General features: G+C 38.3%; 1 protein-coding gene across 11 annotated transcripts in view; it reads right to left on the bottom strand.

Moving 5' to 3' along the window:
* Positions 1 to 17,018, bottom strand: part of UNC80 (unc-80 subunit of NALCN channel complex) — a 231,389-nt gene extending 214,371 nt beyond the window's left edge. For all 11 annotated transcript variants that reach the window (XR_001888651.1, XM_017889402.1, XM_017889408.1 and 8 more), the window contains exons 1-5: positions 16,711 to 17,018; positions 15,735 to 15,783; positions 12,808 to 12,964; positions 11,295 to 11,596; positions 2,668 to 2,791 (exon numbers count right to left, since the gene is read on the bottom strand). Coding sequence is in view for 10 of the 11 variants with exons in the window: in XM_017889402.1 (XP_017744891.1) it covers positions 2,668 to 2,791; positions 11,295 to 11,596; positions 12,808 to 12,964; positions 15,735 to 15,783; positions 16,711 to 16,802 (724 nt within the window). In the remaining variant the exon portion in view is untranslated. The remainder of the gene's footprint in view (positions 1 to 2,667; positions 2,792 to 11,294; positions 11,597 to 12,807; positions 12,965 to 15,734; positions 15,784 to 16,710) is intronic.
* Positions 17,019 to 17,026: the final 8 nt, after the last annotated feature.

The following is a 17,026-nucleotide window of genomic DNA, read 5'->3' as shown; positions in this document are numbered from 1 at the left end:
TTTTTGACTCTTTTGTAATAATACTAAGCTTAAAATAAATACATCATACAGCTGCACAAAAATATTTAATTTCTTTCTAACTATTCTATAAGCTTTTTAATATAGTCATATATTTATAAATTTATATATTTATTTTACTTTTATTTATATATTTTTTATCTTTTATACTTTTAATATATTTTATAGTATATATTGCTACATATACTAGCATGTAGTATGTATAGTATGTATTAAAAAGTACAAAAGTATATTTTATGGTTTTTATATACTTATTTTATACTCTTACATATTTATTTGACTTAAAAAAAAATTTTTTTTTTGAGACGGAGTTTTGCTCTTGTTGCCCAGGCTGGAGTGCAATGGCGTGATCTCGGCTCAATGCAACCTCCACCTCCCAGGTTCAAGCAATTCTCCTGCCTCAGCCTTCTCAAATAGCTAGGATTATAGGTATGCACCACCAAGCCCGGCTAATTTTGTATTTTTAGTACAGATGGGGTTTTTCCGTGTGGGTCAGGCTGGTCTCGAACTCCTGACCTCAGGTGATCCACCCACCTCAGCCTCCCAAAGTGCTGGGATTACAGGTGTGAGCCACTGCGCCTGGCCAACTTTTTTGTTTTAAAACAAGTGCAGCGACTGCTTACTCACTATGTGCCAGGCATCCTCATTTTTGGTTAAGAACAAGACACAAACACACATATTAGCCTAGGCCTACCCGGCATCAAGATCATCTGTATCACTGTCTTCCACCTTCATGTCTTTTCCCAAAGGAAGCTCTTCAGGGGCAATAACACACATGGAATTGTCATCTTTTATGATAACAATGCCTTCTTCTGGAACATCTCCTAAAAGACCTGCCTAAGATTGTTTTACAGTTAACTTTTTTAAAATAATAAAAATGGATAGTAGGAGTAGAAGAAATATACTCTAAAATAACAATTAAAAGTATGGTATAGTAAATACATAAACCAGTTATACAGTTGTCAGTTATTATTATAAAGTATTATGTGCTGCATATAATTGTATGGGCTATACTTTTATAAAACAGGCAGTGCAGTAGGTTTGTTTAAACCAGCATCACCACAAATACATGAGTAATGCCTTGCACTGTGTTACCATGGCTATGAAACCATTAGGTGACAGGAGTTTTTCACCTCCATTATGATTTTATGGGACCACTGTCGTACACACAGTCATTGACCAAAACGTTGTTATGTGGAACAAAACTATAACTCATTTAACCCTTAAAATAACTCAACAATACTACCATATTATTATCCCAATTTTACAGGGGAAGAAACTAAGATACAGTGAGTTAAACTTGCCCAAGGTCACTTGACCCTTGCATGAAGGTTACAGCCCAGACTGACTTTAGAGTCCGTGCTTTAACTATTACATTAAGCTGTCCTGGAGGTAAAATTCAAATCAGTTACATCTTTACCTGAGGACCAGGAACAGCGGGAAACTAAGATGGCAATGTCTCATTCAAACTGTGAGTAAACTGGTGCTGAGAAGGAAGGTGATTTATCAAGGTCACCACGTGCCATTGCTTTTTCTTCTGGCCATGCTGTCTAAGCTGAGTCTAATTTCCCCTCAGATGCTGGGTACTGCTTCAAGTCCACAGGCATCAGGCAAAGGGAAAAGAAACCCACTGTGAATATCATCCAGCAACAAAAGGAGGGTGAGGTAAATAGCCCAAGTACTTCCATGAAGGGACATGGTTTCTTAGTAGTTTTTATATATGTGTTAAATTATAGCTTATATATCAATAAAAAAGATTGTTTATTATCTGCACAAAACCCTTATGAATAAAGCAAATTATATATGTGTGTGTGTGTGGTGTATTTTAAAAATATATATGTATGTATATATATGCTTCTGTAGATTTTCCACACAATTTATTTTTTTAAATTTCATTATTAATGCTAAAAATAGAGTTGAGAATAGAAGACTAGAATTTATTAAGCACTTACTATAAAGCAGGCACTTAATGCACTCTCATTTACTTCTTACTAAAAAGCCCTATAAGGTGGCATTATCACCTCAATTTTACATACATGGAAGTGCTTAGTAAAGTTAGGTTATATAAATAGTAAGAGATAGATTTAGAGATTTAGAGATAGATAGTGTGAGCCTGCCATGCACTTTTCAATCTATCATGTTGTGTTCTTTCTACAATTGAACAATGGGACTATGTCATTAGACAATTCCTAAAGAGAAATGCTTAGATAGCAATACAACACTAAGATGATTTTTGTTAAGGAGCCTCTATTCCATTTACCATGATGATGATGATAACATAATAATGATAATAATAATAATCGCAGCTGCCACTTACTATGTGCCAGGCATTCTTCTAAGCAGTTTTACATATATTAGCTCCATTCCTCGTAACAATCTTGTAAGTAGTATTAATATGATATTTACATTCTCAGTTTACAGATGAGGAAGCTGAGGCGCAGGAAGTCTAAATGAATTGCCCAAAGTCCATGCTCTTGATTCAGAGTAGTTTTTCCTCATGTGAATAAGCCCTATATCAGGACACTTAAACAACTCCATGGAGATATTTGCTTCTTTTTGACTTCTTAGAGGCAAATTATCCCATCACTCTAACTACTACGTGTGAGGGAATCTGCTAAAACTATCCCACTGAGTGTCCAAGTTACAAACCTGTAATGATGTTCCTGATGGGCTTCACCAGTGCAGTGAAGCCAGAGACTTCAGGCTGTCTGTGTTCCCACATGGGCTGCCATATGACAAGCCCACTGGCCAGACGGAAGGTGAGGTCAGATTCCTAGGGGGGAAGAGAAGATCTATGTCCAATAACTGACATGTAACAACTGCTTAAAGGGACCAATCAATGCAAGCATTAATATCATTCATAAGGTTATTTTCAGAGTGGATTTATCTGCCAAACCTTCTCTCATCAGTCAGATGAATGTTTCTAGAGTAAACCAATGACCCAAAGTTATCACTGCAATTACTATGAAAATCCCAGTTGTCTGCTTTATCCAAAACTAATGACCAATCAAAACATAGCTTTGGGCAAAGCATGGAATACACAAACTATAGTTTTGTGTTTGTAGTGGTTGAAACTTGTTTATTTCAAGAGTCTTGGCAGATCTCTTCACTTTGGTTATTATTATCATTCCTCTTAATTATTTAGCTGTCCTTATTTCTCCCTCATAAGGCAAAATACTCAGATACTGGCTATTTTGACATTCTATTATCCAGTCCATCTCTTTTCTTACATTTTAGGGAATTAGGCACATATAATTTGACCTTTCATAGTGTATTATTTTGTAATGTTGTCTTCTTAATAACCTTTAATTTCTTGAGGGCAAGGATAAATCAAGCATCCTCCTTCCCTCTCAGCCTTGAGCATCATCACAATGTTTAACATAGCATTTGGAACTGGGTACACAACAGATACTCAATAAATACTTGCTGAATAGGGCTGACTTTATAACCCATACTCACTCAATTTATCTGTGATTCAAAGTATCTTTCAAGAGCATATCATCTGCTATCATATTGTATAAGTACAAATATGTGACATTCTGAGATTATATCTTAAACACCTCAGTCTCTCAAAACAATGTAAAGATAGAAGTAGAGAATGTGATCACAGATTAACGAATACATCTGAGACCCAGGAACTCACTTACAGCAGTGATTTGCAACCCCAGCTTGCATATTATAATCACCAGGGGAGCTTTCAAATCTAAGAGGCCTAGGTATCACTTACCTCTCCTACCCAGACCCATTAAATTAGAATCCTGTGAGATTTTCTAATATCCCCCTGATGACTTTCACACATAGCTGGGGTTGAAAACCATTGAGATTGAAGGAAAAGAACTCAGAAGCAACTGGAAAAATAGAAAAAGAAAAGCAACTCTGTGCCTAGTAAAAAGAAACCTAAAGGCTAGCCTGGGATTCTGTCACCACTTGGCAACAGAGCCACACAGTTCCCACAATGGGAAAGTCTCTAGAATTCCCTGTGGAAGTATTAGAAAAGCACATAAAGCATTTGGTTAAATTCATTCTGCATATATTCTGTAAATATTTATAGAACACCTACCACATACCCGGTACTATTCTAGGTTTTAAATACAACAGGGAACAAGGCATACAAAAATCTCTGTTCATAGTGTAGAGAGGAAGTGAAGGGCTGTCTCAGACAAAGTGTTGTCATTTTAGACCAGAGAATCAGGTGAAGCCTTATTGAGAAAGTGACATCTGAGTAAAGTTCTGAATGAAATGAAGGAGCTGTCATGTAGCTATCTCCAGGAAAAGTATTCCATGAAAGAGGATCAGCAAACACAAAGGCCCTAAATGTGCCTAGTGTGTTCAGAAATAGCCAAGAGATTGTGTGCCCAGAGTCAAGTGAATGTGAGAAAAGTAGAAAAAAAAATGGAGAAGTCATTGAGTGCCAGATAATATACTGCCTGATAGGTATTGATAAGGACTTTAGCAATTACTAAGATGGGAAGCCACTGGAAGGTTTCAAGTAGCAGAGTGACATGATTGGATGTATACTTTAATAGGTTCACTCAGGCTGTTGAAAATAGTTTGAGAAAGGGCAACAGTGAAAGAAGAGACTATTTTGGAAGCTATTGTTATCATCTAGGTGAAAGATATTAGACAGGGGTACTAATAGAGGGCAAAATGATAAGTGGTAGATTCTCAATGCATTTTGAAGATACAACTTACAGAAATTGCTAATTGTCTGGATGTGGAGTGTGAGAGAAAAAGATGCCAAGGATTTTTGGTTTTGCAATTAAGAAAGATACGTAAGATGAAGTAGGAGCAGGTTTGGGGATTTCAGAAGCCTAGTTTTAGACATGTTAAGTTTGAGATCTCTGTTAAACATTAAGCTAGAGGTACCAAGTAAGCAGTTAGACAAGACAGCTGTGAAGTTAAGAGGAGAGTAACCCAAATTCCCTTGGAATGGACATGACGAAGTCTGCATGGTATTGTATGTAGAAACAGGAAATTAACATTAAGCAAATCTTACTAGATTTGTCTCCACAAATACAGGAAACGAAACCTCAATTGACCTTGTTTTAATGATTTATTAGTTTCTGAGCTCAGTCCTTTTCCATGTTTCTCATGAGAAATCTTAACACAAGTAAAATTCCAGTGGAAACTGCAGCAGGGAGTGATCTCTCTTGTACTGAAATCCTGGGCTTTAACATCTAATCTATTAGCATGACACAGCACTCACTGATGGTCATGGCCATTATTTTGTTTTACTTGATACATCTCCAAGTAGATTGTATATTTCTTGAATACAAGTTGAGATCTCCTTCTTCTGTGCATTTCCTCGAACATCAATACAATACCAAACTAATATGTTCATCAATTGAACTTGTTTTACCTTCTCCAAATAAATCCAATCACTCTTCGGACCTGAATGCCTGTAGCACCTGTGGCCTTCTCTTGTGTTGGTATCTTCCTTTGTAAGTCTTCCTAACTTGGATGAATGTATAAACTCTGGGCCTCTAATGTCTCTTCTAGAGTTTCTTTTAATGGAACACACAATGCTATGTATACATACACAAGCAGAAACTCAACAACTGGAGAGGACACTCTTTATCATCCAAACAGTTGTGAAGCAGGTAGTCTAGAAGGTCCTGAGAAAAGCCAGAAATGTAAGCACATGTAGAGGTAATATCCCCACATTTCAGATACTTTTCTTGCTTTCACTGAGAACCTGTTTCCATGATGTCATAAAGCAATTCTGAATGTATTTACTAGTAGCTTAGAGAGATTTAAAGAAACAACTATTATTTTAAGTTCCATTTTAAAGTTGTTTACTTTACACATATGGATTTTGTTAAAATCCCCTGAAGGGCTTACTTTTTGTTTTATTTCTTGCTGTTTCTCCAGTACATTGAACAGTAGTTAGCATATAGCAGGCACTTGATAAGTATTTGTTGAAAAAATAAGTGAACATGACAAAATCATGACAACGTTGATACCATATTTAAAGAAGATGCCTTAGTTTAACAAACATTCATCATTTTTCACTGATAAAATTAAATTTGATCTAAAATTAATAATATATTTCACAGGATTTTCAGACTATGAATTTTATATAAACTATTTGAGCTAATTATAAATTAAAAGAATATAAAATATGCATTGAATAATACACTGTATTGCAAAAGCATTAGTCATTTATATTAGGTTTATTTACAAATTAGTGAACTAATTTATTCACTTAATATTATTTAAATACCTATTAAACACAGATACTATGTTAGTTATCATGGGTGCAATGATAATTCCTACAAACAGACCATTTAGAATCTAATGGGGGAGAGAGCCACATAAAGAGATGATAATAAACAAAGTATAAAAATAAACCTGTACCTAGAATATTATGGAAGTAGAGAAAGAGGGAAAGATGGATCTCAAACGAAGTCCTAAAGGATAAGCAGGAGTTTTCTAGAAAGAGAAGTGAGGTATGAGGGCATTCCAGTCAGCAAGACCAACAAGAGAAAAGATCTGAAAAAAAGTATGCTATGTTCTTGGGGAGACTTCAAACATCTGGAGTTCACAGACAGGAGAAGTAGTCAGACAGGTCATAGAGGGCCCAGTTTACCAGACTAAGAAGCTGGAGCTGTACTCTCTGTATGATGAGAAATCACCGAATTATTTTAAGTATGTTGGTGATATTGTCTACATTTTTGATAGGTCACCTTGGTGTTGAGGTTAGATTTTATGAGACAAGCCAGGAGACTGAATCTAGTAAGAAAGTGGTCCAAGTAAACAGTCCATGTAAGATATGATAAAAGCTTGGGTTAAGGTAGTTAAGTAGGAATGAAAAATATGTAATAAATTTGGGAAATATTTAGGAGAACAAATGAGTAGGACTCTGCAATTAGTGGAATGTGCAAATAAGGATGAGGGATAGTGAAAGGTAGTTTGAGTTTTTGTGAATACATCCATTATCTAAAATATAGAATCTCGGGACGGGGCTCATTACAGGTGAAGTTTGAATTTCCCATGGATTATCTGTTTGGAAAAGTCATTTGACAATTTAGTCTAACAGGCAAAGATAGGAGCCTGGATTTGAAATGTATAATTAGGTGACCTCAGCATGCAGGGCACACATGGTAAATGAAGCTGAAGGAAGTCTTCCTAGGAGAAAGGAGAGTGAAAAGAACAAAGTGTGAAGAATGCACCTCTGGGGAACCCCAATGTTAAAGGCGCAGACAAAAAAGATGAGCTCTCAATAGAGATAGAGCAGACAGAGTCAGAGATGCAAGAAGAACCAGAAGGGTGTGGTGTCATCACGCGAACTGAAAGAAAAGGGCATGATGGTAGTTTCAAATGCAGCTGAGGTTTAATGAAATGAGGGCTGCAAATAGAGATTAGATTCAACAACTCAGAGGTTGTTCATGACCTGAGTGAAAAAAAAAGAAAACAAAAAAATCCTCTGGTATAGAAACCTAAAAAACTGTAGTTTTATAGAAAATCAGATGGGATTGGGTTTGAATTCCATCTTGGTTACTCACAATCTTTCCTATTATCTCTGTGGACCTCAATTTCCCTTCTGGTAAAATGGAGAAAAGATATACACATCCCTGTGGGTAGTTGTAAAAATTAGAAATGATAGTGAAAATATTCTGTCACGTAACAGAGGCAAATAGAAGCAAGAATAAGAGATTGAAGAGTAAATAAATGGGAGGTGAGGATATGGAGGCATGGGTTCATGCTTTGATTAAATTTTGGCCTCCCATGCCTCCTACAGGACCATGTCTTACACAAGCCCCATCCTGCAACACTAAGTGCTGAGTGGGAACCTGAGGAGGAAAATCAAGGAAAGGACTGACAAGCGGGGCAGCGCAGCACACCGGGTTTAGAGACCACGGTGTTGCAGAAACATTAGTCTGGATGGTTGTGTGGTTTCCCCAGCAGCATGCAGATTTCTGGGTAGGGATAGAAAATGTGAATTTTGGTCTTGATCTGGAGTTGGAGTCATGAAAGGCAACTGCAAAGAAGCATAGGGATAAAAGGATGTTAATGATGCTGGTGAGGGGAAGTTTACATGGGTAGGGAAAGACGACAGGCTCCAACAGAGCCTGATAACGGCAGGCAAATGAAAGATGTAAGGCAGTGGCTCTCAGTCAGGACCAATTCCCTTCCACACACCCATCTGTGAACATTTGGCAACATTTGGAGTCATCTGTGGTTGGCACAACTCAGGGGCAATAGGGTGTTACTGGCATCTAATGGATGGAGGCCAGAGACTCTACTAAATATCCTACAATGCACTGAACAGTGTCCCACAACAAAGAATTATCTGGCCCCAAATGCCAACAGTGCCAAGGCCGAGAAATCCTGATCTAGAGATTGTACATTCCCCAACAACTTGAAAAAAACAGATATCTCTCAAGCAGAAAAGGCCTTATGGCAAAAATTATCAAATGAATACTTTTTATTCTCTACAGCATCAAGAACAATGCTTTCCTCATGGCAATGACAAAATGATGAAACTATAATGATAATATAATAATATAAAATGATAAAATGTTAATACCACCAATAATTGTTTATGTATATCAACCACTGTGTCGTATTTTGTATGAATTGTCTTACTCCTTTATAAATGCTCCATTCCCAAGCTATAAGTTAAACATGAGGATCTTCAGCCATCTTTTCCAATTATTTGGGTAGTCTCTCCTGAAAGGAGACCTTGCTTCTTTTCTACTAATAATACATAATACCAGCAGCAATAAAATACCAACACTAAAGACAACTAACATTTGTTAATGGCTTTCTTTGTATCAGGTTGAATACTATAACTTGTTCAATCTTCACAATGCCGTATAAATTTATTCTTAGGTCCAATTCATACTTGAGAAAACGGAGGTTTATATAAATTATTTGCACAATCTCCTATAGAGCGCAGCAGGCACTGGATTCAAATACAGGCTTATCTGTTTCCAAAACTTAGACTCCCATCCATGTCTTAAAAATAAAATTACAGCCACCCTGGGCACTCCTATATTCCCACATTTTTCCAGGTGATATTTGTCAACATATAAACATCTTTTGGGGCTACTTTTAAGAAGACTTCTTTCCTGTCCTTTCCATTTTAACGGCTTCATTTCTAAATATGCTGTTTTTAGCAGTTGGATCAGCTTCTGATAATGACAAGTCTACTCAGTGTGTCAGTCATTAAATATTTATTGAGAGCCTCATATATGACAGACACTATTTGAGACACTAGAGATACAGTTGTCATCAGGAAAGGCAGACTCCCTTCACTCAAGGATCTCTGTTCAGTGAGGCTGAAGGGCGACAAACATGCAGACAAATACATAAATAATTCCAGCTTCTGGTAAGTGCTAACAAGGAAAAAAATGTAGGATAGCTTGCTAGTTGCTCGAGAGTAGCCAGGAAAGTACTTTCTGAAGTGTTGCCATTTGAGTTGTGAGTAAACTTATGACAAGTACATGGCCATGTGAAAATCTGAGTGTAGAAGGTAGGGTCAGTGTTTCAAGTTGAAAAAAACAGTGCAAGGATCTGAACACAAAAATGCACTTGTCAAGTTTGAGCGTGAGCCTCCCACTAGCCTGAAGGTGGTTAGTGAATGAGAGAAAGGCCAGTGAGATAGAGGGAGTTGAGGCCCAGGAGGTGCGCAGGGGTGGGTCCTGCAGGGCTCACAGGCCAGGTGGACAGTCTCTATTAAAGCAGAGCTTCTTACTAAGTATCACCTGTATAAAATACTTTAAAATGGAAAGCTAGAGATTTTAAAATGGCAGTTTAATTTAACTTGACACCTAAAGAGTTTAGTATGTTTGATGGGCAATGCGGTCAGTGTATGTGTTGCATTTTGGGAATTTATAGGTAGTTTCAAATCTATTTCTCCTGGCAATGGGGAGAGTTAACGGAAAGTGAATTTTTTAGGAAACTAAAAATGAATGAAAATACTCTCTAGTCTGTTCCCTTTATGGTGACTGTTAATGTTCAGAACCACCTTCATAAATACATTGCTAAGTTGAACCACAGTTAACTTGATCCATTTACTGGATTATAATATTCTATTAAAGAGTAGATGAACATATCAATTCTTATCTTAGCACTTAAGTGAAATTTGTTAATTTATTCATTCACAGAAGTAACAAATAGTTCTTGATTTCCTTTCACACGTTGGAACTGCAGTGTGTGTCTTACATATACTCACCCTGTGTTAGAGCAACTGAGGGGTTAAGTAATATCAACAAAATCACACAGCTAAAAAGTGGTGGCACAGTGATTTCAAATTATATTGTCTCCTCCAAGTGGACATGATTGTATTTTGAGATGACTGGCTTCCATGTAATCCTATGTTTTGTATTTTAAGCATTTAAAAATATTTTAAAAAGCAATTCTTAGGCTATACCCAACTGTCTAAAAGTCTATAGAACATAACAAGTTAAAACTTACTTTTTTCGTTTTGAGACAGTCTCGCTTTGTCATCCAGGCTGGAGTGTGGTGGCATGTTCTAGGTTCACTGCAGCCTGTGCCTCCCAGGTTCAAGAGATTCTCCTGCCTCAGCCTCCTGAGTAGCTGGGGCCACAGGTGTGCACCACTACGCCTGGCTAATTTTTGTATTTTTAGTAGAGATGGAGTTTTGCCATGTTGGCCAGGCTGGCCTGGAACTCCTGACCTCAAGTGATGCACCTGCCTCCACCTCCCAAAGTTCTAGGATTACAGGAGTGAGCCACTGCACCCCACTAAAATTTAGACACTATATTATAAGAGAGGTAGTTACAAGGTGCTATAAAAATGCAAAGGAAGTAGTAATGAAGTCTAGATGGTGAGGTCTAAGGAATAGCTTCATGTTAAAGATGACATTAAAGTTGCAGTTTGAACACTATGACAGGAATAGAGGGGCAAAAGCAGAGTACAGCAATCAGCAAGGGCATATTCAGGGAATGGCTGCCATGGTTTCAAATGCTGGATCATGAGGTGGCCAGTAGGGACCAATAGTCTATAAATCAAGAAAGCAATTTAAACCCTACGTCATAGTTTATCTTTTATTTTTTGTTTAATATGTTGGGCATTATTGTGAGGCAGAGGGAGAACCACTGAAGATTTTTTAAGTAGGTAAAAGCTATGTGGAAATTTGTGTTTTTGGAGCAATGTTCAGTAGTTTAGCACAGAAATAAAGTTCTCCATGCCTTGACTTGCTGTAAGGTCATATAAAGACATGCCCAACCAAATATGGAAGTATCATTTGAAGTCTACCCTCACCACATCTCCACCCACTCCAGCTCTAACTCTGGGTTTCTGCTTACCTTGATCCTGTGTACCAGGGGAGCAAACAGAAACACGAAGAGCTCCACGGTAGCCATGGAGTTCTGGAAGATCTTTCTTCGGTTGTTCTCTTCTTCATCATTAGAGCTTCTTTGGCAAGGCTGCCCTGGAGAACCCTGGTTTTCAACCTGGTGGATGAAAGCACTGCTGCTTCCACCCCAGCTGGAGCCTCGGTCTGTACCCCCAAATCGCTCATTGTTGCAGTCCTGGGGGGCCTCCAGAAGCATCCAGTGTAGAGTGTGAAGGAGCTTTGTCTCAGCAACACCCAATTTATCCTGGTGGCCTGCATGGGACAATTACACAGGCAGGTTAAGGCAAACTCTGTGACCAGAGCAATAGGTTTCAACATTGGGTCTGGGAAGAATATCCCTGCTTTCTCTACACTTCTTACAACCACTGCTAGCAGGGTTCATTCTTGTTTTTTGGACTCCCCTACTGGCTGTAATCTCTGCAGAATGATATGCTACCATGGGGGCAGAAACTGCTGAATCACTTTTCTTCAGTTAAGTACCCAAATATATTTCCAAATAGGCAGCATAGTGGTTAAAAATATAGGCTCTGAAGATAAAAGCGATCCTGGTTTAGACAATGTGACCTAGAAAGGTCCCTCTACGAAGTAATATTTGAGCAGAGGCTCAAACAAGGGGAGGAAATGGGATGGAGAAGAGTATGTACACTAACATGGGGTACATGGGTAGGACACATTGCCAGATGAGAATAGCAATCTGTAAAATATTCTAAAAAATAGTTCTTATGCACATGTGCACACATACTCACACACAGTACCACAAAGTTGGAAAATGTCTGAGGCAAATATGCCCAGTTCATGAGAGTGGTTGCTTTAGGAACTGAGAGAACAAAAAGGATGACCTTGCCTAGGACTCATCTTGGGCAGGTGAAGGTCTTAGTTTACCTCTAATATTTTAATTTTGTTGATGTTGTTGTTTGTTTGTTTTTGAGACAGAGTCTCACTTTGTCGCCTAGGCTGGAATGCAGTGGTGTGATCCCAGCTAACTGCAACCTCCACCTCCCAGATTCAAGTGATTCTCCTGCCTCAGCCTCCCGAGTAGCTGGGATTACAGGTGTGCACCACCACACCTGGCTAATTTGTAGTTTTAGTAGAGATGAGGTTTCACCATGTTGACCAGGCTGGTCTTGAACTCCCAACCTCAGGTGATCCGCCTGCCTCGGCCTCCCAAAGTGGTGGGATTACAGGTATGAGCCACCACATCTAGCATATTTTAATGTTTAAGAGGAGAAAATATTCATATATTACTTGTAAAATTAAAAAATTAAAAACAAGACTGCCAGTTTCTTTATTGGTAAAACGAAAATAATGATAGTACAAGTGTGAGGAGGATTTTGTGATAATTAAATGAGATAATGTATGCACAGTGCTTGAGAAAACAGATACTACTCAATACAGGTTACTATGATGAGTGTTGAACACAAAGGGCAATGACATGCAATAAAGAAGTAATGCAGGGCACCAACCTAGCTTGTTTCGGTTTGAAAGCAGGGTTGCAGTGCAGTGGAGGACATGAGGCAAAGCAGCTTGCACCAGTTCCCATCTGGAAATGCTCTGAATGGCTTCAGAGAGAGCTGGAGAGAGGCCATGCAGCTTGTTTTCTACCAACACTCGCTCAAAGGACTGTAAATTCAAAAACACAAACAATTAGAAAAGCCAAAATCCAAAACCATGTAAACTAAGAAACTGAAGATTCTGATTAGTGAAAAAATGAACAGCAAGGTACACTACCCCTTAAAAGGTGCAAATTACTGGACCAAATTCTTTAGGGAGAACTCATTGCATTTTCTTGTATATGTTGATGTGCAATGGGTCAGTAATAATTTTCTGTTATCTACCCATTTGTAGGCTTTTGAGCCAAAGTAAATGGCTTGAATTAACAAACGATTTTTATTTCTGTTAAAGTAAGCTTCCTCTAACAAATAGGAACAAAACATTTAACCTCATGAGATTTTTGGATGTATATTTTATAAAATGTTGCTGAGTCATCCAAAAGGCTGTCACAACTGCAGACCAAAATGAGTTTTTTGTCAAAGTGTCTTGAGAAATAGAATTTATGTCAATTTCTTCAACTGGTGTTAATTAAGATACAACTTTTTCAAGGATTCTGATTTTGGAATCCCTGATTTATCTCATGGCTTAGCAATGACCTGGCACAGAACACTCTCTACCTAATGCCTGGAACAATAAAAGATACTTAATATATCTGTGGAATAAAGAAAGAAAGGAAGGGAGAGCAGGAAGGAGGGAGGGAGGAGGAAAATAAGCCATCTTTACTTTGCTGGTTATTAAACTTCCTATCCTTGCCAGAGATACTCAGAGAGTATCAGAGAGTGTAGCACTCCAGAACAAGTAACAACTCTGACCTACTCAATTATTTTTTTTTCTTTTGAGGGAGGAGAGAATATCACTGTAAGATATTGGAGAAAATGTAGTTACCAAATATTAGAATAAATTTAATAAACATTTGACTTGCAAGAACATGATTTGCACTTGATGCCCCAGTCAAGAAAATTATATAAATGTTCTATATAATAATCACAATACAAGTACCAAGTGTTCAAACTGTATTACTAGAATTATTACGATACCTATGAGAAAGACAGGTATCCTAATATGGCTTACTACAGAGATTTCCAAAGAAAACTTTTACTTTTGATTCAAAAAAAGAAAATAAAACATTCACCTTTATAATGAAGGGCACACTGAGGTTTTGGCAAAGAGTATAATGAGAGATGTAATATTTTGCTTTAAGAAACTAGATAAAGGCCTTTAGATACATTGGTGATACAAATACAAATATTATAAAATTCACCAGTCCTCAGGTATCTAAGCATTAAGTAAAGGGTGTGTATATTAGAGACTAAAAGATTATAAAGAATCTATACACTCTAATGACTATACTGTAGAGGATGAGTTATGCATTTCATAATCTCAGAGTGTTCTGGGTAATATCAGTTTCTCCTTAAGTGTCACTAATACAACTTTTAATATTTTTTTAAACTTGGGAAATTGTTTTCTATATTGAGATCTATGTATCTCTATCCCTATCTATCTATCCATTAATTTAACTTACTATTTGATATTGTGTGACTACATTAAAAATGTCAGAAATATTTGTGCCAAGAACAGAGAAAAGTCAGGATTATTTTAAGCTAGTATAATTGTCAGCATGGTTAAGAAAGTCTGAGATTTCAAGTGTCAAATTACTCCACAAGCTAAGTTCAACAACAAATTCCATTAAAAGGTCCTTATAGGAAAGTTATATTTTAAAAAAATGTGTTTGTGACAACATTGAAAGACAGGAGATGTAACAAAACAAATTCCTACGTTGAGTGGGCAGGTATGTGTTTAACTTTCCAGTCGGCTTCCATCAGAATTTTTTGCCCTAACACATCTCAGAGCTCCTTATCACAAGGTCATCCACATAGCTATTTGTAAATATGCATGGCAATATCCAAATTGGTAGATTCCCATTTTTAGGTTATAATATATGCAATGTAAAGACTTTTAGGTAAGCTCCAAATATTAATGAAGGCTGTGAAAAGTCCATTTCAATTTTGCTTCATGATTTCATGTCTTATTTTCTCAATTTGTAAAATGAGAATTTATGGGGATATAAGATTCCCTTAGAATCTCAGGACAAATGCATTTTATTTTGTATAAATATTAGCAGTATTATTTTCACAGTTATTTTATATTATTCATTTTTAGAACTGGAGAACATATGCAAGACATAAAAGTGCAGAGATGCATATATTTTGTTCAAGTAGTTCTTTCACAAGTACTCTATCATATGAACTTCCACTGTAAGTATCAGTTTTGTTAATTAAGGATTCGACTTCACACTTGCAGGGGGCAAAAAAACCCTCCACCACCTGGTTCTCTGTTGTCTCCCTGCCTTCTCTTCTACCACTGGATCCCTCCCCACCCTTTCACTTATTCCCCAGTAGGTGCTAATTTCCTTTAACATGTTTCCTCTGCTCTTCCCTCAGCTGTCCTTCCCTCTCTTCCCCTTGTGTCTTTGGCCAAGGTTCACATTAATAGATAGATAAGCCTTATCTATCTATTGCTTACAAAACTCCCCTCCCTAGTGCTACCTAGTATCTCTTTTTGCTTAATTTTTCTCCATAGTGCTTACCACCATCTGGCTTACTATGTATATACTTATTTGTTTGTGGCTTGTCCCCTTTCTACTAGGATGTAAACACTCTATTTGTTTTTATCATTGCTCTGTTCCAGCACAGAGAATTGTGCCTGGCACACAGTGGGTGATCAATAATATTTGCCAAGTGAATTAATATATATAGTCCATTTGATTTAAAACCTGTCTTTGGGTTCAAACCACCACACAGAATAGGGAAATAATTATTAAATGGTGAAAATCACATACCACACAAGAAGCTTCATATTGCTTCCCCAGTTTGGGCCTCAAAAATGCACTGAAAAATTAATAGATATCTGTTAATAAACATAAGTAAAATTATTATTAAAGCATCCTTGTGACATATTTTTCAATGAATAAGACAGGGTGCTATGAAATTCAAATTTCATGCTTCCTTATAGCTTTTTAATGAGCAGGTGTTGAACAGCTGATGACATTTTCTTTTACGCGTGTAATTGCATATATGAAAGAGAAGTGGATCTCGGTTTTTGGTATCCACTCTTATTCTGAAGACTTTTAAGATTTTAAATCGTCAGTGGTCAGAAGTGGTGCATTACTTACGTGTACAGCCATAATAAAAACTGAAAATTGAACACGGCTTGTGGGTCACGATTTCTAGAATCTAATTTCTTACCTGATAAATCTCTAAAATAACAATAAAAAAAAAACCTTTTATGTTTATTGGAATAGGTGTGAGGCCTTTCCAGGGTTAGGGGGGAGGGTCCCTTATCACAGATCCTCAGGAGCTTTAACTGGGGAGATTAATCTGAGCAAAATGGTTAACAAGTGGGCATAGCAGATATTCGCCAAACAGGAGCTGGAAAAACAACAGGTCACCGGGCTAGAATTACAGCAGGAGACGGAGGGGGAATTGGACGCAGGAGCACAACCAGTCATAATTATCTTTCCTAGTTCCCCGCCCCCTCTTCCCAGGCTCTCTGCCCTCCCACCCCTTAAAATAATGTATACATTTATTCGACAACTGCCAATCTGCTTGTCGTCAAACTTCACTGAAATATATATATATACATATTTTAATGCGTGTTTTTAAGCGGGTGCAGAGGGCTTGTTTTCCAGCCCCAGAGAGGGAGCTGCAGGCTGTGGCGCGGCCTCAGCAGTGGCGGCGGCGGCGGCGGCGACCCGGGCGGCCCCGGGAGCGCCCCCAGCCCAGGGCGGCCCGCGGCGCGCCCTCTGCGCCCCTCACCTGGTTTGCCGCCACAGGAAGGTCTGGATGGGCAGGGGGATGCCACGGCCGCCGTCCTGCTCCTGGCCCTCGGAGCTCTTCCTCTTCACCATGATGGTGGCTCCCGGGAGTCCTACTGCAGGACCCAGCTCTGTCTCCTCGCTAGCCGCCGCCGCCGCCTCCTCCCGTTGCTCCCCCCAACTCTCATCCCCTCCTTCCCCGAGGCAGAGCCGGCTCTCTCCGCCCTGATCCCCCTTGCCTCTCCCCTCCCCCCACCCCTCCCCGCGCGTGGAACATGGCTGCGGGAGGAGGGGAGGGCTGGAGGAGCCGCGGAGCG

The sequence above is a fragment of the Rhinopithecus bieti genome, unplaced genomic scaffold (assembly GCF_001698545.2).
Source record: "Rhinopithecus bieti isolate Rb0 unplaced genomic scaffold, ASM169854v2 scaffold_17939, whole genome shotgun sequence".
Taxonomy (NCBI): domain Eukaryota; kingdom Metazoa; phylum Chordata; class Mammalia; order Primates; family Cercopithecidae; genus Rhinopithecus; species Rhinopithecus bieti.
This window is presented reverse-complemented; position numbering and strand designations above follow the sequence as displayed.